Consider the following 23,394-nt stretch of genomic DNA (forward strand, 5'->3'; position numbering starts at 1 on the left):
AAAACCTCAGATGTTACAAAAAAGTTCTGCAACAATGATTCTGTGTGCAGATGTTGAACATAACTTATGTCTGCATTCCTGTGGGATGGGCGACTTCAACTGAAAAACATTATTTTGAAAGTATCTTTTGCCTCCTCCCTACTTGCACAACTGAGGTAAACGACCTTGTTTCTCCTCCATGGTTTTACAGTGTGCTACAAAGAAGGCTTTTCTGTATCTTTTGAAGAGTATCCATGACACATAGCAGAAATGAAAAATGGAGCGTGGCTGTGATTGGCATGGGTTAACCTACAGTCAGTGACAGCAGATTCATTCTCTCCTGCAAAAAAAAAAAAAGGTATTAAATGTTCATAACAGAACACTTGACTTGTGCTCAGGTCTCCACGTATTTCATTCCTCAATTCATGCATTTGTGTATGGCAACCTATTAATGGACTCATTGTCAACCTGCCTCTTGTCTGCACATGCCCGGGGCATCAATATTCTAATGATTTCCTTGACAATCTAATATTGCTATACCAGTACCTTGGGAAAAGTCAGCCACAACCAGACATTAATTCTGCAAGGCTTATATTATTAAGCTCTGGTTCTTTATAGCTCTTTATATCTGTTCAAGATGCTCTGCCCTTGACAGAAACTAACACTACATCACTGTTTTGTGACAAAACAACCAGAACAACAGCTTCTAGCATGTTCTTTGATTTCTTTCTTTTTCTGCTCTAACCTATGTTTAAACTATAACCTGCACACTTTTTCTTTCTTTCTTTCTTTCTTTCTTTCTTTCTTTCTTTCTTTCTTTCTTTCTTTCTTTCTTTCTTTCTTTCTTTCTTTCTCTCTTTCTCTCTCTCTTTCTTCTTCCTGTTGCTAACCAGCTCTCCGTTGACCTACTCTAGTTTTTGCCATGGATGTTATCATTTGGTGCACAATCAGACTGAGATAGCAAACAAGTGTCTGATGTGGTCTGGCCAGCACCAACACAAAAGTTCCTATCATTGGCTTATCACAGTGAAAGGCCTTAATACGAGAATGAGAAAGGGGTCATAAGGGTCACACATTTTTAATAATTACATCTTTTCACCAAAATTGTACTGTTTTGCAAATGATTTGTCAGCCCACTTGCAATACCTTCGGGGCCCACCAGTGTATAAAATCTTCACATTGTACACATTGTATCTTCAATGGTTCCTGTTGGGTTCATTCCACAAGCTGACTGGCGTTTTCAGGTGTTACCACTTTATCTACATTCACTACAATCTACTACAACTCTGGTAAACACCAAAACCTTTGTATTAAACAGTAATTAAACACAGTAACTAGTACCAGTGTTGGATGATATGTACAACCATAATATCACAATAATTAACACAATGAATCATCTGTGTTCGAGTATGGTGTGACAAACTTCTTTTTTTTTTTTTGCCAAAAAAAGCCTTAGATTTTGACTCGTAGTGGCAGGCATAGTCCACATCCATATTTAATGAGCTGTGAGAAACGAGGGTTTCAAGTGGTTTAGTGTGACATTTTAGTGCAAGCTGACAGGTCAGCGCTGGTCTCTGTCTAACCTCCCATTGTGAACGTGCTGTGTTCACGCAGAGCACAGCGCTGGACTGTTGAAGTGGATTAAGTGATCTAAGTGAGGGCTGTGGAGGAGGACGCTCCACCATTACAGTGAATGATACTCCTGTTACAACTCTCCAACCAGCACTTCAAACCGCCAAAAGTGGGAGAGAAGGAGGAAAGGTGGGGATGCAATGTGGGAATGAGCCACCCTACTTCAACATTTTATATTAAGAGCACTTGCAGTTTGCAAATTGCCCACTTTCCTGACAGACATAGAAGTTGGATTAAACAAACAGGCCACACAATAGCAAGATGGCGTCAGCTGCCATGTGTTGAATCACGTTGCTGGTAGATTTGGCTCACTAAGCTGTAAAGTTAACATTCATTTTCTTCATGACGAGATCACACATATGGATGTTCGTGGCCACCGCTGTCACATTCATCGTCCTTCCAAAAACCTTCATGACCATGTTCGCAACCTCAGTCTGCTGGCGTAATGTTTGCCAAGTGCCACTTTACAGAGCCAATACAATACTCAACTAACTTCAGAGCACTGTCAGACTCGCTCTTAATTAATTCACTGTTTTAGAGCCGTGACAGCACACTCTGGGAGAGGATTTTAAACGCAACAGAGTGAATATTTACTGCAGTTCAAAACAAAGTATGTGAAGTCCTCCTTTAGAGCACGGCTCACTACAAAAGCACTGAACAAGTATCTGTGATGTGCTCAAGCATTGTGTTCAGTTCTTTGAGCCAAATGCTAACATGCAAGCATGCAGATTTACCATAATCATAATCACAATCTTAGCTGTTTGTTCAGTGCCAAAGTGCAAGTTAGCATGCTAATTTTTTGGCATACTAACTTGCACTTTGGCACTGAACACACAGTGGGGATGAGGTTGATGGGAAGGTTTTAGTTTTGCAGGTCAAAAACCAAAGTATTGGTCAGAATGAAAAGACATTAATCTGATGATGGTGCTATATGGAAAATTAGGGGATGGCCAAATTATTATTATTCATTCTGAATGAAACGTGAACGTCTGAACCAAATTTCATGGCAATCTATTCAATAAGCTAGCCGATGAAACATGTCATTGAAAACCACAAAAGTCAACCTCATGGGGGTACTAGAGGAAAAGCCAGGGGATCACCAAAGCCACCATTCTTCTTCATCTGGGAGACGAGAATATCTGTAAAAAAAAAAGAATGGCAATCCATCAGTTGGTGATATATTAAGACCGCTGCCAGATTACCAGAGTTAGCATAGCTTAAAAACAAAGAACCCAAATCTCTCTTTCATAATCCATGGCAAAACTTTATTTACAAATCTAGCAAAACACCTCAGAGTAACGTCACTGAAAGAGTCTGCAAATTGTCATCCAATCACGAAAATACAGCAACGTCTGACTTAACTCAGCGCTAATCAGAAAAATGAATCGCATATTATTCTAGCATCTACCATAAAACAGATAAGATTCTATTTCATCACCAATTAATGTTCAATCAAATGTATTTTTGCTCCAATCACTACATCAGCAGGGCTTTCTTGAACTCTGAGACAGATTAGACTATTCTATAAAAGTGCTCTTTCTCCTGGCGCAATCCTGGTTGCTAGGAGATTTTCTTCTTTCTTTTTTTTTAACAAAACCTTAACACCTGATGAGAGGAATTGGGAGGTTTGTGAACAACATAATTCCTTTTCCAGTGGCTGTATCGTGCTTTGATCATAAAACCTCAACTGAACTTAAAAACCATAGGTCGTTCTTTTGATGGGATACACAGAGAGTCCCAGGAGACATCAGTGGATATGTTGCTGTGTATCTCTGGGTCTTTTATTTTCCTAGAAGACACATTCTGCACAAAGGGGACAATTACCCCTGGAAATGCCAGGCTTTGTATGAGCATTGAGGAATTGCTATAACATCTGACCACCAGTAATGTAAGGCTTTTATGCTCTTTTAGTCTTCTATATCTTTATTAGTTTTAGGTATTAGTTGTGAACAAGTTAACGTATTAATTCCTGGCAGGCACAAGACCGTACTTTATAAACCAGGATCAGAGATACTGGTAATGAAGTAATGGTAACCTGAGCCTAACACGAAACAACAGGCTTTTACCAAACTTTTTTCAGACTAACAGCAAATAAACAAACGACTAACGAGCAAGACAATAACTCAGTGTGGCATTTTACACAGCATGGCATTATCAGAGTGCAAGCATTTCGGCCCACTTGTTCACATTAATGGTACTCAAGGAGGAAAGTTCATTTCTGGCATTTCCTGTACCACAAATACAAAAGAAATAGAAATTATTCTCCCAGTGCAGCAACAATGAATCTTTCTCATACGTCTTTCTACACCAGTAAAGTGCGAGTCATGAAAGAAAATTCATGTGAATAGAGATTTCTTTTGGTATTTGGAGGGACAGGTTATGTGATGTATTGAGGATTTACTTTAGTGTATTTTTAATGGGATTATATCACAGCTTTAAGGCTCACAGTGTTCTCGATTATGGCCTCGTATTAGATTTGAACTCACTCACATCTGTCCTTGTCATATCTGACTTACTAATTTCCATCTCCTCCCATTTTTCACCTTGCCAGTCCCATCACAGCTGTGAAAGAGATTGGATGAGGGTACATAGATGGAGTGTGTCCATCAGCTTATCTGGTGAAGTAACTTTGACAGTGATCCTGTAATGAGATGAAAGATTTGTAAGGAGCTTCATACATTTGGACGATTCAAAGGGACATTTCTCGCAACAACCGATGCTGCTAACAATTTCCTGCCCTGTTACAGGGAGGACCGATGATTAATTCATGTCTCCGCCGTTTTAACGAGGTTGTGGCCGTTGGTGGGCGGGAGGGGGGCGCACACTCTGCAGCGCTTTGATATCTTACATTCAAGGCTGTGTCACCCATTAATGACTTCTTTGAGCTGTGAAACGAGCATCATTATCTCTTTCCAGAAAGGGTAGGATGAGAGATTTCGGCTCAGCTTGTATAAAGACAGGGGAGGAATCAGTCACTGTGTGTGTGTGTGTGTGTGTGTGTGTGTGTGTGTGTGTGTGTGTGTGTGTGTGTGAGTGTGAGTGAGTGAGTGAGTGACACTTGAGCATTGCCTTGCACTGTAACTTGTATCTGAGGAAAAGGATGGAAGAAGAAGCTTTTTTTTGTTTTCTACAGTTCAGCCCAACAGCAATTAATGCTGCTAAAACACATTTCAGTAAATAAGTTATCAACAATAAAAAACCTGAGAATATTGTCTCCTGATTTTTTTAAAATTAGGTTGAAGAAATGGTCAATTTATTTTATATTACACTCCCATAAAGTTGATGGACTTGCAAGAGACAACTAAAAACTGAATGGTCAAAACTGATGCAGCATAGTGCCATTCGTACAGCGCCAAATCACAACATACATTACCTCGAGGCACTTCACAGGGTAAGGTCAAGACCTTACAATATTTTTGACAGAAACCCAACAGGTCTTACAAGGAGCAAGAACATAGCAACAATGGAGAGGAAAAACTCCCTTTTACTAGTAACAAACCTCCAGCAGAACCAGACTCAGTGTGGGTGACCGTTTGCCTCGACCAGTTGGGTTGAGTGTTGAAGTGGCAGATCTGGATCCTACAGCTCTGGGGTCAGAGATTCATGCAGAATGAGGGCAAAGAGAGAAAGAGACAGAGGGGAAGCACAAACTACAGGAAAGAGAAAATACAGTTAAGTTAATGACATGAAGTAGTATGATATAAATACATGGGGAGAGAGAGGGCGTATAATAGCATAACTATGGGATGGTTCAGGGCTCACCTGAGTCAGCCCTAACTATAAGCTTTATCAAAAAGGACAGTTTTAAGCCTGATCTGAAATGTAGAGAGGGTGTCTGCCTCCCCGAACCCAAACTGGGAGCTGGTTCCACAGGAGAGGAGGCTGATAGCTGAGGGCTCTGCATCTCGGGAAAGCTAGACGAGTATTGACTCTGGTCTTATCTCTTTCTTTGTCGGAGGCCTTTTATAGCCGAAGGATGTGATTTCTTCAGTGGAGGAAACTCTGGGAGGTTGCTTTCACCTGAACGCTGTATACTACACTCTGTCATCTTGCCTTCTTTATAAACATAGGGAGGGCAAGTTTTACAGGGATGGACTTACATGTACTTATGGCCAGACCGGCTACCAAAACAAAGAACAAAGCGGGGACTACAACACACAAAGCAGAGTGTGGCTTTGTTCTCTGCTCAGGACGCCATTACTCCACTATTTCTTAACATAGAAAATAGTTGTCTTTAGACCTGAGCTAATGCGCATGTATAATCAGGGTTATTTTTCATCAGTAGCCTATTCCCCATTAGTACTTAAGTAAACCATCAGGTGTAGAATAGATGGAATGCCTCTTTAACTTGAAAACATCTTAAAATTAGGGCTGGGTATATGGTCTGAAACGTTTTCATATACAATACAATCTGGCATGGTGTTTGTAATTCTCCCTGATATCGAATGATGTTCCCAGAGACTTTGCTTTGCTGTTTTCCATAAATTTCATGATACCTTGTTCTTTCTTACTTTCTTTTTCATCCATCCCATGTGCTATTCAACCACTTTCCTGCACTCAACTCCCAGTCATCAAAATATTTTATTTCTTTTTTTTCTTTTTTCTTTTTTTTTTTTACTTTTAAGAGGCTTTTCATGCCTCTACATCTATTCTGTCACTTCACCGCTGCGGCAATGAGAAGGGTTCAAGGGTCACGGCAAAGTAGAGAGAGCTGGATGAGTGAGAGGGTTTAAGTTCACACAGAGAGTGGAGGATTGTATATTTCCTAAGAAAACAGGAGCAGCCATTTGAGTGGAGGTCATGGACATTTCTATGCATGCTGATAGAATGGGTGGAAGCGTTGGAGGAGAAAGGCCTCTTAAAACTAAATGAACTAAAAGCTCTTGGTTTGAATGCTCTTCAGTATATACTCTGCCAAATGTACTCTACCTTGAATAAAGCACTCGGGTCAGAAGGGATGTTTTTTGAAGCTTTTAGGCTAACTCTGATTCCCACTTAAAACCAACTTTAGTTCCCATTTCTGAGCGAGATGAGGCCTTTTCTCTGCATCGGTTTCACTTTTAATCTAGTATGTTTCTGTCTACACATTGTGGGACATCTGTGATGAAATATATTTGTGTGAAGATCGCTTTGCCATCAACTAGAAATGCCCATGTGCAAAAATGTTTAATGAAAATGCAAGTGTTCAGTCATGTTTTCAGTCATACGGTCTCAGTACAGTATTAATACCTTTAAAATTGAATTCTCAAAATTTTTGGCTAGTGAGAATGAAACCAGAATGAACTGTAAGGAGAATCACAGACACACAGACACACAGACACACAGACACACACAGATTTTGAGGTGTAGTGCTCCTCAAATCCACATGGTGGCAGCTGGGACATGCATAAGGATTCTCTACTTGGCATCTTTGCTCAGCAGTTCACAATATAAACACTTTAAAAACATAAGTTTGTATTTACTTGATCAGTTAATTTATGATTGATCATATATGCCACTCAATTGATTGTAATTGACATATGAATGCTGATGTACAGTACATTTATTTTTTTCTCCAAACAAACAATGTGAATGTTCATTCTTGACTTTGGGAATAGTAGACAATTTACTATACCAGAGCTTTCAACCACAAATTATGAACTTTATTAATGGATTGCAGTTGAAAACTAAAAAAAAAACGTAGAAAAAGTAACTCTTTTGAAACTAGAAAAAATTTGAAAGCATCCTCACTTTAATTTTAGAGTAAATTATATATATATATACTATAGTTTAGGCATGTTAAACTACTGTTGACTAATCTATTATTTATGTTCAATTTCAAATGTTCAATTTTCTTTCTTTCTTGAGTAAAACTTAGCTTATAACAATGCAGTTTCTAAACATATTCTGCAATCTGTAAAGATGCTTTGTGTCTGTAGGTAGTTTATATAAACAGCAGGCGGCGAAATGGAGCTTCGCGCCTAGTAACATTAACCATAGAAGAAGACCACTGCTAGGTTTGCTAGCAAGCTAGCAGTTGCAGATTTCACGTTTAGTCAGACGTGAGCATCAAAATGCTTCTACAAACAGTCAGACCATGGTTGCTTCGTTGCCGGAGTTTACCTCTGGCTTGCACAAGACCTTACTACGCTGATAAAGTCGCTCGGCTCGGCTCTCAGCCGGATAAACAGTCTTCTGAATATCAGGTAGGTTAGCATGCAGCTAACGTCAGTTAGCCAAACTGTGACGTTACACATGTACTCGGTGCTAATGTCAACTTTAACTGTTCAAAGTCAACTAGGTGAGGTGGTGATTTCACACTCACCTGACATGTAAGTGTGACATAACGTTAAGGCCAACTTATGTCGATAAGCATTACAACTACAGTTACTTTGTCCCTCAATCACGCAGAAGCTAAATCTTGCCAGTTGACGGGCTACAAGAGGTCAAACCCCTGAGCTTTCATTGTGCTTAGCCAAGTCCCAACATCATCTCACTGTCCAGACAGCTGTGGCTCTACTATTTACCTGTCCTCCAGCTAGTAGCTTCCAGCAGTTAGACACAACCTTTACTCCACATGCTAGGGCACAATAGTCCTGCTGCTTATTTATCCCACCAACTCAATAAATTATATGATTCGTATTTTAACAATTATTAACTGGTTCTTAACAAGTATTACTTTTGCCGACCCAAATGTATTAATAAATTGATAAAAGATCTTTTTTTTTAATGATAAAATGTTATTTCTAGAGGGGTTTCCTATTGGAATGCACTATGCCTCTGAAATAATCATAATTTTTACAGTTGATACTTTTCATAACTGGGACTACTCTGCACTGAACACGAAACATGCCTTTAAAAAAAAAAGACACTTAATTTCATTTTGACTTGACCCACTGAATATATGCTGTTTCCATAGGACTTTTTGCCCTCTATGTTAAGCTCAATGTAAAGGCTAAATATTATTTGAACTTGAAGCAGCATTATTTTCTCATCATCCAAACAGGGCGAAACCGTGTGCTCTCCCAGTCTAGACAGCAATTAAATGACTCTCTATTTTTTATGTAAATGGGAATGTATTTCTTCTTAAGATAGAGAGGCTATCTATTTCTTAAAACAGAAAATTTTAACATTTACACAGTAATAGAAAATGCATGTTTGAATACAGTTGTATGCAAATGTTTGGGCACCCATGAGAAAATAATAGTTTTTTAGTAGTAGGCTTTCAGTAGTAAGTTTTAGTAGCATTGCATATTATTGAAACATGATTAAAATATAGTAAAAGTTAAGGCCTAGTTAAGAGAAAATGCAAATTCTGTTTTCTTTGTATTATTGTTTGAGGTTGTAATACATAAGAGTCTTGGGTTTAAGTTATAATTTAATGATTTGAATCATAATTAATGTAACTATGGTACATTGTGTCCTCATTAAGTCACTTACAACCAGTTCATCCTCATTGATGCAACACCAAAAAAATGTCACTGGATGGCACCACAGACACATTTTCTGTGTTTGGACCCTGGAGAAAGACTTGTTTAAAAATATACCAGCCTTAACAACATGTCTATTATGTGATTGTTTCACACAATAAATCAGTGTTATTGCAGCAATTTTCATGACCTTTTTCATTTCCTCTTGACAAAAGTAATTAGATGATAGATGATGAATGTTGAGAGGGTAGTAAACTTCTCTTCTGCAAATTATCTAATAGCTGACCTTAACAATTCAGTTTGTTCCATAATCATAACTTTTCCTATTTTCTAATGGGAAACAATCTCAGATGATGATTGGGTGCTACAAGCAGGAATGGGTGTTATCATTGAAAGGCACTGCTCTTATATATCATTATATATCATTGTGGTTGGCGAGTAGGTTGTCGCCTTACTTAGTTTGTATTTGGAGGAATTGATTATGTGGTAGGTTACTATTAGGGCTGAGTGGTATTTTCATTAGATTGTTCAATAATTATGTGTTTCTGTTGTAACACATAAATACGGACGTTTTTGGGAAATGTCCCTCTGCTTTATATGATACCCATCGTTTTGTGCCTTCAAGGCCTTGCCAACTTAAACTGTAGCAACAGTTTCTTCATGTGGTGATATGTCTGCCACAAATTGTCATCAGATGAAATCCTACAACAAACTAAAATAATTATCTTTATATTATTCTTGTTTTTCAGGAGAATTATGAGCGAATGCAGGTTCTTGTTGATGAACTGAAAAGCCGGACAGAGAAGATTAAATTGGGTAGGTGTGAGAACATGATGGAGTACACACTACACCAAACTTAAATTTGTCACTTTGTTTTAATACCGACAGCGCAAATTAATGTCGGAGTTCAGGCAATGTGGTTGATGAAATTGTTGATAAAACACATTTACTTACCCTTATCTGTTCCAGTAAAACTGACTGAGTCACTGCCCACTAGTAGATATGCTCTTACACTGTGTGCACACATTGCCAGTGACATTTTTGTTAACTAGATATTTCAGTGCTGTTAACGCATATAACTTAAGTAGATTACAGTATATAGTTATAGTGAGTGTCGTGACAGTTGATACAATAGAGTGCTATGTAGTGCAGATGTACTAAATGTTTATCTTAATTTAATTGTGTAGGTTTGTAGTTGAACTCATGCTAATCAGTTCAAAATCAACACCAGACTATTCAAAATTTTGCCAAATTGTTTATTTATTTTTATTAATTCAGGTGGGGGAGAAAAAGCCAGAAGACTTCATACTTCTCGTGGGAAACTCCTGCCTAGAGAGCGTATAGACAGACTACTGGATCCAGGGTAGTACATCTATTTCCATCTTTTTGACAGAGTCAAAATTCATGGTTGAGTCATACAGAGAAACCAGATACATACAATATTCAGTGCTCTGGTTTGATGTCATTATACAAACCATAGTGCAGATAGTTCAAATGTGTGATGCTGTGAACACTTACCTGTACACTGAGAACAGGTAAGGGATGATAGCATTGCTGTCATCTTACTGTTTACTGTAGACCCCTAAAGTAATCTATCATTACTACAGATATCATGGCTTCATTGTCAAAACTTTGAACATCTCAAGTGTATAGGTGTTATATTACATTGCAAGTCTGTACATTTCTCCTCTACATTTAAAAATGAACTGTATTAAATGTTTTTTCATTTGGTTTTCTTGCAGGACCCCTTTTTTGGAATTCTCTCAGTTTGCAGCACATGAGTTGTATGGAAAAGAGGAGGTCCCAGCGGGCGGAATAATTACAGGGATTGGGCGGGTCTCAGGGTAAAGACTATGCATATGTTAATCTGAAGGGGTGTAATTATACCCAAATTATGTGTGATGATGTTTAAATGAAAGAAAAAAGTAATGACACCTGCACACTGACTCCAAGCCACAAAATGTATTAAAAAGACAACGTTTTAATCTAATCGTCGTCTTTTGATATAAGGAAGATCAAACTTTGATTGAAACAGTCTTTTTGAATAGGTGTTACTTTTTCTTTCTTTCTACTTGTTAATCTGTCACAGTGTGAGATGTTAAATTTATTCAAAGTTTCATTAGAGCAGATATTTCTGCTGAAACAAACTACCAAATAAAACTCTCTCTGCCTATAAATGCAGAAAAAAGAGCCTAAACTGGCTGCAAAATACTCACATTTATGAGTTTATGATAATCACATGGGATGTTATTCAATCTTTGGAGCTTGTAATTTCCAGAGAATTTTTACTTGATTAATCAAGGTGCACCTGTCAAACTTGAGTGTTTTCTGTTTTTCCTAGGGTGGAATGTGTTGTTGTTGCAAATGATGCAACAGTCAAAGGGGGAACATACTACCCAGTTACAGTGAAGAAGCACCTTCGTGCACAAGAAATAGCCCAGCAGAACCACTTGCCATGCATCTACTTAGGTGAGTATTTATGTATTTGCAAGGGTTTGGTAAAACAAGACACAGTTTTTTAACTTTCACCACCACAATTAACTCAAAGTTTTATTTATTTATTGTTATATTCTGTGACTCTATCAGCCAAGTCTCTTCTACAGTCGTTCCAAAGTCAAATGACCCTGTGAGGAAAATCCTGATAGTTTTTTTTTTTGTCAGTAGACTTCCCAGAAGGTCCTGGTAGTGAGTTGTAGGCTGCAGTTCATATAAGGGAAGATAAAGTATCCGTAATACAGCCAGGGGCCAGATGTTAATATGAATCAGCGAGTTGTCTAAATATCCCGACGATCTTGTCTACTTCAGTGGATTCTGGAGGAGCAAATCTGCCCAGACAGGCTGATGTCTTTCCAGATAGGGATCATTTTGGACGCATCTTCTACAACCAGGCCAGGCTGTCTTCAGATGGAATATCACAGGTGATGCTTATGTTCTCATTATATTTCATGTGTTGATCACATAACACACTTACAGCAGCATGATGGGACTTCAAGCTCCTTGGCCTCATAATTCGCTTGTCTCCTCTTAGTCGCTGTCTTTTACTATAGCGTGTTGTTGTGTTTTAAAAATCTTGCCTTGATTCATAAACCAGTTCTTTAAAGCTGAAAAGGTCGTCTGAGAATTTTTATTTGAGAGCTGAGACGGTAAATTTAAATAAACTGCACTGTTGTAGGTTATTCATTTTACATTGTCTGTGGGTAACTAAAATCCGTCTTGCTGTTGACTGTTGGAGAAGAGACATCCTTGTGTTTTAAAAACAAAACAAAAACAAGGCTGTCTGGGGGAGAGCTGATGAATGCAGTGGGTGCTGGTGAGAGGTCGGATCTTGCAAAGGTTTTGCTCTCACATCTCTCCAGTCGACCCAGTAGTGATAAACACGGCAGAATATATTCATACAACTTCACCAAACAGAATGCCCATTAATTTATGCTAATACCATCTCTCCAGGTGATTAACATATTCATGTTCAAGGTTTTTCCTTCTGTGGCATCTGTTCTTTTTTCTTAAGGTTTTTTTCCACTGGCCGTATTTAGAGTTACTGCCAGATTTACCACTAGATTGCTGTATTAGAATTTAAAATTCCATTTGCTATTGCCCATAACAGTCTTGGTAATGGCTTTGACAATTCAAATCTTCATTGAAAGGAGCTTTTAAGGAAAGGGCCATGATACAGTGCAGTATCAAAATTGAATCTGAGTTCCTTCTGGTTCAATCAAGTGTGAAGCTGCAAACTCCTGAAGCTAAGTTGTTCTCAGAATAAACAGATTTAATCATTATTATTTCACTGGTATTGCATTCATCTGGTATCAGAGCTTTAATGTCTTGCCAATGCAGTATGTCCATTTTTAATGTTGTTCATGTTCTGTAACTAGATTTTTTTCTTTTTCCTTTGTTCTTTCAGATTGCTGTTGTGATGGGTTCCTGCACGGCTGGAGGAGCGTATGTACCTGCAATGGCAGATGAAAGCATCATTGTGCGGAAGCAAGGAACAATTTTCCTCGGAGGACCTCCACTGGTTTGCTCATTTTTTCATTATGATAAACTGTGTAAGGATAAGTTGAATTTTAGAGAGTCGAAGTAGAATAGTAGGCAGATTGGGGGTTCATATATCAGGCTACCAGGCTACCAGGCCAGACTGCAGGGATTTGTTATTTGTAGTTTCAGTTTTGTTAAAAATGTCTGTGCCTTGGCTTTGACAGGTCAAAGCTGCCACCGGAGAAGAGGTTTCTGCAGAGGACCTTGGTGGTGCTGATCTTCACTGCAAGTATGGAATTAACAGCATCTTACATGATATGATGTGTGTGAGATTGTGAAGCCATGTTTCTGTTTTTAAGAAAATGTTGTTTATCAGGTGCAATAAAGGTCCACCCATAACCCTGAAATCCCTTAACTTAAATCAAGGCCCTTTATTTTCTTTTTTCTTATTTTACAAATATTTTCCATTGGTGCCATTTACAGACTTGGTTGACACAGGGCATGGGCTGCATTGTATAAAGTCCCAAACACTAGTCAGTATTTGTTTTTCACTTTACATAGCTCTCTGTATTTATTTTGGAGGTCTGTGGCACAGAAGAATAAGTGACAAAAGAATGGTCACTGCTCCACATTTATGAATTTAAACTAGTTTAAAAAAATGAATTCATATATCTCTATTAAGAGCGCTTTAGGCATTAGAATGTGTGCATCAACATTAATTTCTTTTGCGTTGATGAAACACATGCTCCTATCAGTGTTATTATTGTAAGTAATGATGTATGTGCTGTAATAATTTCACAGTGATTGATTTGTTGCTCATTTTACAGAAAATCTGGTGTGACAGATCACTATGCTTTAGATGATAATCATGCGCTTCATCTGGCAAGAAAGACAGTGCGAAGCCTCAACTACAGGAAAAATATTGAGGTCAGTGCAGTAATTATAAGTATTAACAGTCACATTTCATCATTCATCAAGTTATCATGTTTGTACTTTCTGTTAACGTTGAATCTGTTTTTATATTTTTCAGGTCACCACAGAACCAACTGAAGCTCCTCTCTACCCTGCAGATGAACTCTATGGCATTGTTGGAGACAACTTGAAACGCAACTTTGATGTCAGAGAGGTATGATGTCCAGTTTCCTGTACTTTTTTCTTTAGAAGAAGTTTGTAGGCTGTAGAAAAAGAAAAATATGCCTTTAGATTTACACAAGTGATTTGAACATGGCTACACTCTAATCTAGGTCTTTTCAACTAAAGGATGCGAGGGTATTTTAAATCCTCAAACATGTCTTTTACAGTTCAGAATGCACTTTAAACAATACTCACCTGTTAGGTCCCTCCATCAGGAGCTGAGTCAATAATGGGCAACTGGCATCAGTCACTTTGTTTTTGCTCTGTCTGGCAGTGCTTGCCAGATGATCTTTGGTTTAAAGCCTGTGTCTTTGATTCCTGATGCAGACCCGGGAGCAAGAATTACTGCTGACTCTAGAGTGGTCAAAGTGTTTGTAGTGCAGTGTAACAGTATTGGCAGTCCATTTAGGATGCAAGATCAACTGACTGCTCCCTCTTTACAGGAGTTTTTCTACTGTAATAGCCTTTTCAGCATGGACTGGCCTTAAATCACTGATGTTAAATCACTCAAGTAAAGACTGTTTAAAGAAACAGTCTTGTGATATTATATATTTAACAATTCTTATGAAAAGGGAACCAACAATTAATTTATCCTCGTAACAAGACTGTGTCTGTGTAGCCAAAGCTTGATAGGCTATACCTACATCTCAGTGCCATATACCTCCACTGTTGTAGTTACATCAACAGTCCATCCTGTTACTTTAACTGCTTTCTACCACCAAGCCACTGGCTGAAAGTAGTTACCAAAAAATGCACTGATTATTTCTGTTGGAATAAAGTCTGCTAAAACCTACAGTGTCCAGCAGTGTTTGGATTTAAAAAGAAAAAGAAAGAAACTATATTTCTGACCCATTTTAAAAAAGTTATATCTTCAGTAGGATTGAATGGATGTGGGCCTTTGGATTTTGTATTCACAAGTACACAAGTCTCTTCTGTTTTCTGTACCCAGTCCACTTGTTTGACACATTACTGGCTTTTCTAACTTTAGTGTCTTAATTTGATTGCAGGTCATCGCCAGAATTGTAGATGGCAGTAAATTTGACGAATTCAAGGCTTTTTATGGAGACACACTTGTCACAGGTATGTGAAATAACATTTCTTCAACACAGAAATATGTTTTTTTTTTTTTGGCCTTTGGAATCTACCAGCCTCTCCATTTGACTTCCAATATCTGCCTCTCCAGGATTTTCAAGGATATTTGGTTACCCTGTCGGAATCATTGGCAACAACGGAGTCTTGTTTTCAGAATCTGCAAAAAAGGTAAATATCCTTTGTACCCAAAGATGACTGTTACAGCAAAAGTGAGTGTTTTCTTTAAAGAATAAATATGGATGTCTAAGGTCTACACACAGTATCTCCACAGTGTTGGTGTGTTATCTCACAGTCAACAACCAAATTAGCAAACACAAACGAGGTTTGCATCCAGGCAACAACTGTTAAGTGTAAAAAGTAAAAAGTCTCATGGTCATGTTGGGTTTTCAAAAGAGTCAGCATTGTGCTGGTTATGTGCCTCACAGAGATTTGCTGCTTACAATAGTGAATACCAATATTTCTCTCTTGAGGGAGCTTTACTGTTTGTAGATGGTTTGTGCTGACCCCTCACTGTCGAGGCGCCGAGTTTCTCTCATACAATAAGCTCTCAAATTGCACTTGTCTGGGGTATCTCATGAGTACGCTGATGAATGGCATTGTAATAACATAGCATTTAGAGACCATGGACAAGGGACAATCATAATTTTCATTTAATATAATTCACTTAATTTGCAAGCCAATCCACCGTGAACTGAAGCTGCACTTTACACAGCCTTAGGAAAGACGAGTAGCTAAATTTGTGATTATAGACTAATAAGTTTTTCCAAATACATCTTGAATTAAATTACAAGCTTGACCTGAAAGAGAGGTTTCTTTTGATTCATTTTTTTTCAATGTGACAGTATGAACATTGGTTATCTCATCATTGTAATTACTGTTGAAAGAGACTGACACAGTGCTTCAAACAGACACTGACATGCTCAGAGAATCTATCCAAGAAAAATCAATACAGCACCTGCATTTGGAGATGTGTCTCTGTGACACGCTGTCATCACTGAGGACATGCGTGGGCTCCTATTGTACTAACTGTTGTTAAAAGATTTTCCCCAGGTATCTGTGTTTGTGAAAGAGAAAGGTAACAGGAACAATATTAAATTTCTGTCGTTGCGCACACATTGGGGAGCAAACTGATGGATCATTTTTCACCAAGTGACAGTTTCTAATAGGCATCCATCTTTCATATTGTCTCCAACTTCTGTTTACACTTTGCAATGCAAGGCAGGCTGTTTCATAGAAAGAAAGCCAGTAGAGTTAAATGCCAAAATGAGGAAAACACCTGAGTAATTCAGCAATACAAAGTATATGGAAATGAGGTGTCTCCACGCAGCGCACAGTCTTTTGTGCTTGTTTGCCTGTGCAATCGCTCCTGGCAGCCCTGTGTTGTGCTCTGTGTTTTTCCTGGCAAGACTGAAGGCTATTCAGCTCCTTCATTTCAAAGTAAAATCTAGCAAATACAAAAGCCAGTGTGAAGCCAGATGACCTCCCCCTCAAGCTGATAAGTTTCTCTCCCGACTGGGCTCGTCTCAGATGAAGATGATGATTAAGGTGAGGCAAACTGATTGAGGGACACACACCTTGAAGAATGGGTTTTATGAACGCAAAGAAGTTGTCAATTTGGTCGTCACCAGATATCAAGCAAGTTGATCACTTGGGGAATTTAAAATATTGCTTTGGGCAAAAAGTATTTGTTCCCAGCTATTTGTGAAATCACAATCTCAACAAGAAATGCACACAGTCTAATTTCAGTGCGCAATTGCCCATACACATCTAGTACCTCGACCAGTTCAGTGTGTGCGCTTGTGTTCTTTCAATATATTCTCTGTTACATATTCACACAGCTGTTTCTTTTGGTAGTCCATTTAAAGTTTATATTCTTGTTATTTCTTTGAGATACGAAGAAAAATAAATCATTACTATCCTATTACTATACTATTTCAAGGTAGCCATAGTACATGTCTGTGTTTTTTTTCGCTCTGGGTTCATTGAATAATATGTATTCAATGTGTATCTTTTCAGGGGACGCATTTCATCGAGTTATGTTGCCAACGAAACATTCCACTTATTTTTCTACAAAACATAACAGGTTAGTGGGAATTCTTAACATCTGAAGTTTTGTTGTTGTGGTGTTTTGATTTTCTAGTTTGTTTTCTATGTGGATCTATCAGCTTATCCCCTGACCCTAAAGTAACAACAAGGATGTTAATTATTATTGAAGGAGTTCAATAAGCATGAGAAAGATTGTGGCTTGTAATGGGATTTAAGACAACTAATGAACCCTGTATTTAGTAAGTAATTATTATTAATCTAAGTAATTAATTGCATAATTTACAATTTACATCATCATCAGATCATATGACACGATGTACAAATCTTTCTCAACAGTCTCTCTGTTTTACTCATTAATGATTTATTTTTAACACACTCAGACTTCCCCCCCGAGATTACAACACACACATTCGCTAAGTCAACCCACTTTTAATTGCAATCTCCCTTCTCCATCTCCATCGCAGGCTTCATGGTGGGTAGAGAGTATGAAGCAGGAGGAATTGCCAAAGATGGAGCCAAGATGGTAACTGCAGTCGCCTGTGCCAATGTACCCAAGATTACTGTTATCATTGGAGGCTCGTACGGCGCAGGAAACTACGGCATGTGTGGCAGAGCCTACAGGTATGCAAAAAGGTTAATGAGCGGTCTGTGACAGCACCTGTAACATCACAGAAAGAACAAAATGGAAACCTGGCCACGACCTATTACCCAAAAAGCAGGCTCATTAGCTGTGTCTGAATTGTTTGTGCATAGTTGAAGTGTAAAAAATGTCCTGTGCGTTGCTGTTGAGTTTGTGTTAAAAAAAAAAAAAAAAAAAAAAAAAAAAATGCATCAGGTGCCCTTGGATTTTTACATCTAGGTGGAAGTGACCTTTTGTAACAGCAGGTAAAGAGCCTTTCACATTTGAATCATTTCAACACAAAAACATGTTTTCACTCAGAATATTCTGACTCCTTGCTTTAAATAATGTGCTTCTACAGGAACAATAAGACAGGAGAGTTACTGGATGGTGTTGATAGTGTGATGGTCTTTACTAAAGAGTCCTCCACTGACTCATTGTTGTACGGTATCTGTTTTATTTTCAAACTTGTGCTTCAGCCCCAACAGGCACTGTCTGAAATTATCTCACCTGAGGGAGTTCTTCAGATTTTGTGCAGTTCCCTCTGGATCCACAAAAGACTTTTTTCTCAGAGATTTTTCTCATAACTGTCATTGTAAAGCACATGGCACTAAAAATTACACACTGTATATTGTGTGAATAGTTTGCTAGTTCAAGCTATTGTTAAATTGAAGGATTGAATTAAATTAAACATTGATCATCAGGCTCACTCAGCTCTTGCTTCTTTTTGTTTTCCATTAATTTAAATAAATTAAGAAAACTAGTGGCAATCACTCACTGATGAAATTCATTTGTGAAAACACAAATGAGTTAACATTTTGAAAAATTTATGCTGGCACTCACCTTTGGTTGGACATTTTGAAGTATTTTGGTTTACCTAAATATATAGTACTTTATATATATAGTACTTTTCCCAATCTATGTCCTAATGAGTCATGTTTTGCTGTAGTTGTCGTTATTTGGTATTAGATCTTCATTACTGCAGATTGATTTTTTTGTGGTCATATCAGTTGTTCACCTCTAGTGTTGCTCTCTAATCATTAGCAAATTGACACTTTCTGTTTCTCCTCTTGCAGCCCGCGATTCCTGTACATGTGGCCAAATTCCCGCATCTCTGTGATGGGTGGTGAGCAGGCAGCCACTGTCCTGGCCACCATCACTAAGGATCAGAGGGCGCGAGAAGGAAAGGAGGTAATGATTCACATTATTCATCCCATCTACGCTTCACTGGAAAGGCTTAAATTAGCTTTGGTGGATTTGCTGCCAAACGCATAAACATTATGAAAGACACTTTTCTTTCAGTAATGGTTTGACATGGCACTTACTACAAGGTTAAAATTATAACAGTGTGAAGTGATGAATAGTGCAGTCATCAAATAGATGTAATTAAACTGTGGCAGGTATGCTTTTATGGGTGTATTAAGAGTGCATTAATAGCTTCAGAATGACACCTCATTTCAGTACCCTGATGGCAGGCGTTTCAATCAGTGTTTAAAGATGGTTTAACAATATAAAGCATTACAATGAGTAAAAAGGTGCCAAAAACTAATTATGGGTTAATTCTTTTGTACATTTCAAATACACTCTTTTTCACTATTTTTGTTCCACTTGTCTTCACAATTGACCTCTGATGAACAGTTTTTGTAGATGTAGTCAGCAGCACCTTTGAGAACAAAATTCATGAAGTACACAAGTACCGTCACTTGTTTCCTTCTGCCAGTACATCTTTATTTTCTGTTATGTGACATATTTGGGAGTGGAACAGGACATAGTCATGAGAGGGATTTAAATCTAATCCTTTTCATTTGATTGGATCGCTCAAAAATGGGTGTTGCTTAGTGAATGCAGCATCAAGATATGGAGCTGTAGGGGACTGTTTCCCACCACCCACACCTCCTGCACCCTAGAGTAGGAGGAAGTGGATGAGGGTGAACTGAATAAAATAGAGGTAGGTAGTTTGTCGCCCCATATTGCATTTTAATGGATAAGTTAAAAGCAAGAAAAATGAGAGGGATTTTGACTCTAAAATACTCAAAAATTATCCTTTTGATATATAGGGAGTTTTGCAATAAATAATATCTTCATGAGGGTTATAATAATCAGTTTAGAGCTGCAATGATTATTTGGTTAATCGATTAGTGAATCAACAAAAATAATGATTTAGTCCTTACTCAAGCAAAAATCCCACATGTTCTATATGACGGAAAACAACATTTCTGGGTTTTGGGCTGCTGGTTGAATGAAAAAAATTAAAGAATCATTTTTAGACAGAATGAATAAATGAGTTTTTGTTTAAACTATTTCAGAAAGGTGTAGATTTCAGAGAGGTGTTGATTCAACTTCATGCCTATTTTGGAAGATGTAGTTTGTGCTGCTGTTGAATTGTATTGCTTTATAATGAGAGGTGTTTGTAATATTTTCTTCCCCCCATTTATATCAATAAGGGCAGACTAGAAGCACTGAAAAACACAGCATTCACTAGACATTTTTCATTATACTCAGTATTTTCACAAGGATTGACTCATTATTTTCAAGCCAAGGAAGCCAGCTTCCATGACAAATGAATTCGCCTCGTACACTTCTACAACCTTTAAAAATCCCACTGGCACAAGTCCTTATTGCGCTGTGTTTAAATGGATATGATTGTAAACTTTTTTTTTCCCTTCATTCAGTTACCTTTAGCAAACCTATCAATTCTGTTGTTTTCCTGATTTATTCACAGTTCACAGCAGAGCAAGAGGCTGCCATGAAGGAACCAATAGTGCGGCGGTTTGAAGAGGAAGGCAGCCCATACTATTCTAGTGCCAGGTAAGCCATGAGACATCCTACTTCATGCCTTTGTGTGTGGTGAAATGAGGCATTGAAAAGCTTTAACTATGGAGTCAGTATGTCATAGCAGTTTGACACCTACACATAATGTTCTGTCCTCCATGGAATGATAATATTGGGCAAAGGTGGAGTATGACGGGCAACCGGCATTTGTTTCTAATTTATTTTTTAAACCATTTCAATACGTCATGTGATCCTGCTCGTCTAAGAGCAAAACCACAAGAAAGACTCTTCGTGCAAGAGGGGTGATGCTGTGATGTGTTTCAAGTGTATTTCTTCTCCATTAGATGTCCTGTAGTTCTGTTAATATGGGCCATCTTTGCTTTTCATTAAATCCTGTGGTTTATTTTCATGCTGTATGTGAGCAGAGCAAGTATCAGATAAAGAATTCTTACAAGCAATCATATGGTGGAAAATTGTGTATACATGTTGCAATGCTGAGAGACAATTCAGACACTATAAATATAAGCTATTAAGACATCTGCTGTATGGATGATACAGGAAATGGTGATACTGATGTGTTTTACACAAAGGAAGGATGAAAATAGTTGTAATCACGGCCCCATTAAAGTGACTAATAATAATGATAAGGTACCTGTGAACATTTAACAAATTAATTTTAATCAATAATGCATGAACTCATTCATACAACAATTGCTTGTTAGCCATTAGAGCTGCAATAAAAGTCAATGAATCAATTACTTGATCAAAAAAAAAAAAAAAAAAAAGAGATAGGCAAGTAGTTTGATAAATGATTCATTATTTCAGTAATTTCTTCCATCAAAAGTTCCAGAAATTGGAAGAGAATTTGTTGCTTTTCTCTGTCTGTTATTATAATCAATTAACTAGATTTGGATTTTGGAGTCTTTGTTGATCAAAACCAGCATTTTGAAGAGTTCAGTTTGGACTCTCTGAAATTACAAGGAGCTTATTTCACTATTTTTGAAATTTTATAGACTAAATAATTATTCCATTAATCGTGAAAATAATCAGATTAATTGATATTGAAAATAATTGTCAGTTGCAGCCCTGGTGGCCATCTATAGACTTTTAATGACATGGAGAAATTGTAAAAAGAAGTAAAAACCAATGTATGTGACTATTTTTTCAGAGCAGGTTGTTGGTGAGTAATACACTAATGTAGAATAGGACGCTGCTGTTTCTTACATTCAAAATTGCAAAAATGAAAAAATTAAATAATTGGGTGCAAGATTTTCATATAATTGGGGCGTCGTGTAGCGTAGTGGTTTAAGCAGGCGCCCCATGTGTAGAGGCTACAGTCCTCGCTGCAGTCGGCCCCGGTTCGAATCCCGCATCGGACGGCCCTTCACTGCATGTCATTCCCCCTCTCTCTGCCTCCCCGTTTCCTGTCACTCTCCACTGTGCTGTCCATTAAAGGCATAAAAGCCCAAAAAAATATACTTTAAAAAAAAAAAAAAGATTTTCATATAATTAGAGTCAGTGTTATAGCCATTAGTATGGTATACAAGAATCAGAATCATGGTAACTGGCAATAGAAAACGTTGCTTTGATCTTGGATGATGGTGGAAAATCAAGCTCAGAAAAAAAGCAGATGTGAAAAAGATAGAAAAACCTCCACAAGTGTATTAAAGCTCGGAGATGAAGGAACATCTTGCCGCTTGATTAAAGTCGCTGATAATAGATCTGCACAAGTGCTTCAAGAAGCATAATGAATGAATGAATGAATGAATGAATGAATGAATGAGGTGTAATGTGTCTTCTAATAAAGTGATGCACTTGCTTTTTACAGACTGTGGGATGACGGGATTATTGATCCTGCTGATACTCGTCTGGTTTTGGGACTGAGTATCAGTGCAGCACTGAATGCACCAACAAAGAAGACACGGTTTGGAGTGTTCAGGATGTAATTTTCATTTGGCCTGTACAGGTGTAGACCTCAGACTTTCCAGAGATGTACTGTAGTTATTCTAGGTTTTGTAGTTTTATTTCTGATATTATTAAGAATAACAAACAGAGAAAAAACACTACAGAAAATTAAAATCACAGGAGTGGAATCACACAATCTTGCATATTAGTTATTGTGAGACATTTCCACTGTCACGTTTGTGCCTTAACTGTTACTACACCAGTGTAAATGCAACTGTAGTTAAAAAACTGTTTCCTTTGGTGTTTTGTTTTTTTTTATTAAATACTGTAAATGGTGAATTAAAAAATGTGAAAATGTGAACTTAAATGTGCCATCTGTTTATTCAGAATCATTACTGCTTCTGAGTGTTAACAGTACCTGATAGAGGAATGTCTGAGGAAAAAAAAAAAAGAAAAGATCATAAGGGGGCACTGTTCAGCCATAAATATCTCACTTGCTAAAGTCCAGAGGGATGGTAGATCAACACTTGACATTTTCCAAGCTAAGTGCTTTTCAGATAACACACAGTGGTTGTTCTCATATTGACGGAGCAGCTGTTTTGACGAAAATCATAGCAAAGTAAAGGTTTTGGAACATGTCCGAGCTCAATGCGGTTATCTGTAACAAACACTTATCTCTCCTCTTCAGACACTAGTCGGTTTATTACACCATCTATGCCAGACTTTTGTTTCCTTTTCATCTTTATTATTGTGCAAATATTGTGTTATAGCAAGCGGGAATAGGATGTGTTCTTATAGAGCTGAGCTACAGAGGGAGAGTGCTTAACTTTT

The 23,394-nt window shown here is 37.8% G+C and overlaps 1 protein-coding gene across 1 annotated transcript; it reads left to right on the top strand.

Annotated features, from left to right (window-relative positions):
- The first annotated feature begins 7,587 nt into the window (after positions 1-7,587).
- On the top strand, positions 7,588-22,916 carry mccc2 (methylcrotonoyl-CoA carboxylase 2). The gene is made up of 17 exons (XM_022764801.1): positions 7,588-7,796; positions 9,770-9,836; positions 10,299-10,383; positions 10,763-10,864; positions 11,362-11,489; positions 11,826-11,938; positions 12,922-13,035; positions 13,220-13,284; positions 13,823-13,922; positions 14,026-14,121; positions 15,137-15,209; positions 15,313-15,389; positions 17,238-17,304; positions 17,732-17,888; positions 18,963-19,077; positions 20,609-20,694; positions 22,487-22,916. The coding sequence occupies exons 1-17, from the start codon at positions 7,665-7,667 to the stop codon at positions 22,602-22,604; spliced, it is 1,695 nt and encodes a 564-aa protein (XP_022620522.1). The 5' UTR covers positions 7,588-7,664; the 3' UTR covers positions 22,605-22,916.
- Positions 22,917-23,394: the final 478 nt, after the last annotated feature.

The sequence above is a fragment of the Seriola dumerili genome, unplaced genomic scaffold (genome assembly GCF_002260705.1).
Source record: "Seriola dumerili isolate Sdu_G_001 unplaced genomic scaffold, Sdu_1.0 BDQW01000581.1, whole genome shotgun sequence".
Taxonomy (NCBI): Eukaryota; Metazoa; Chordata; class Actinopteri; order Carangiformes; family Carangidae; genus Seriola; species Seriola dumerili.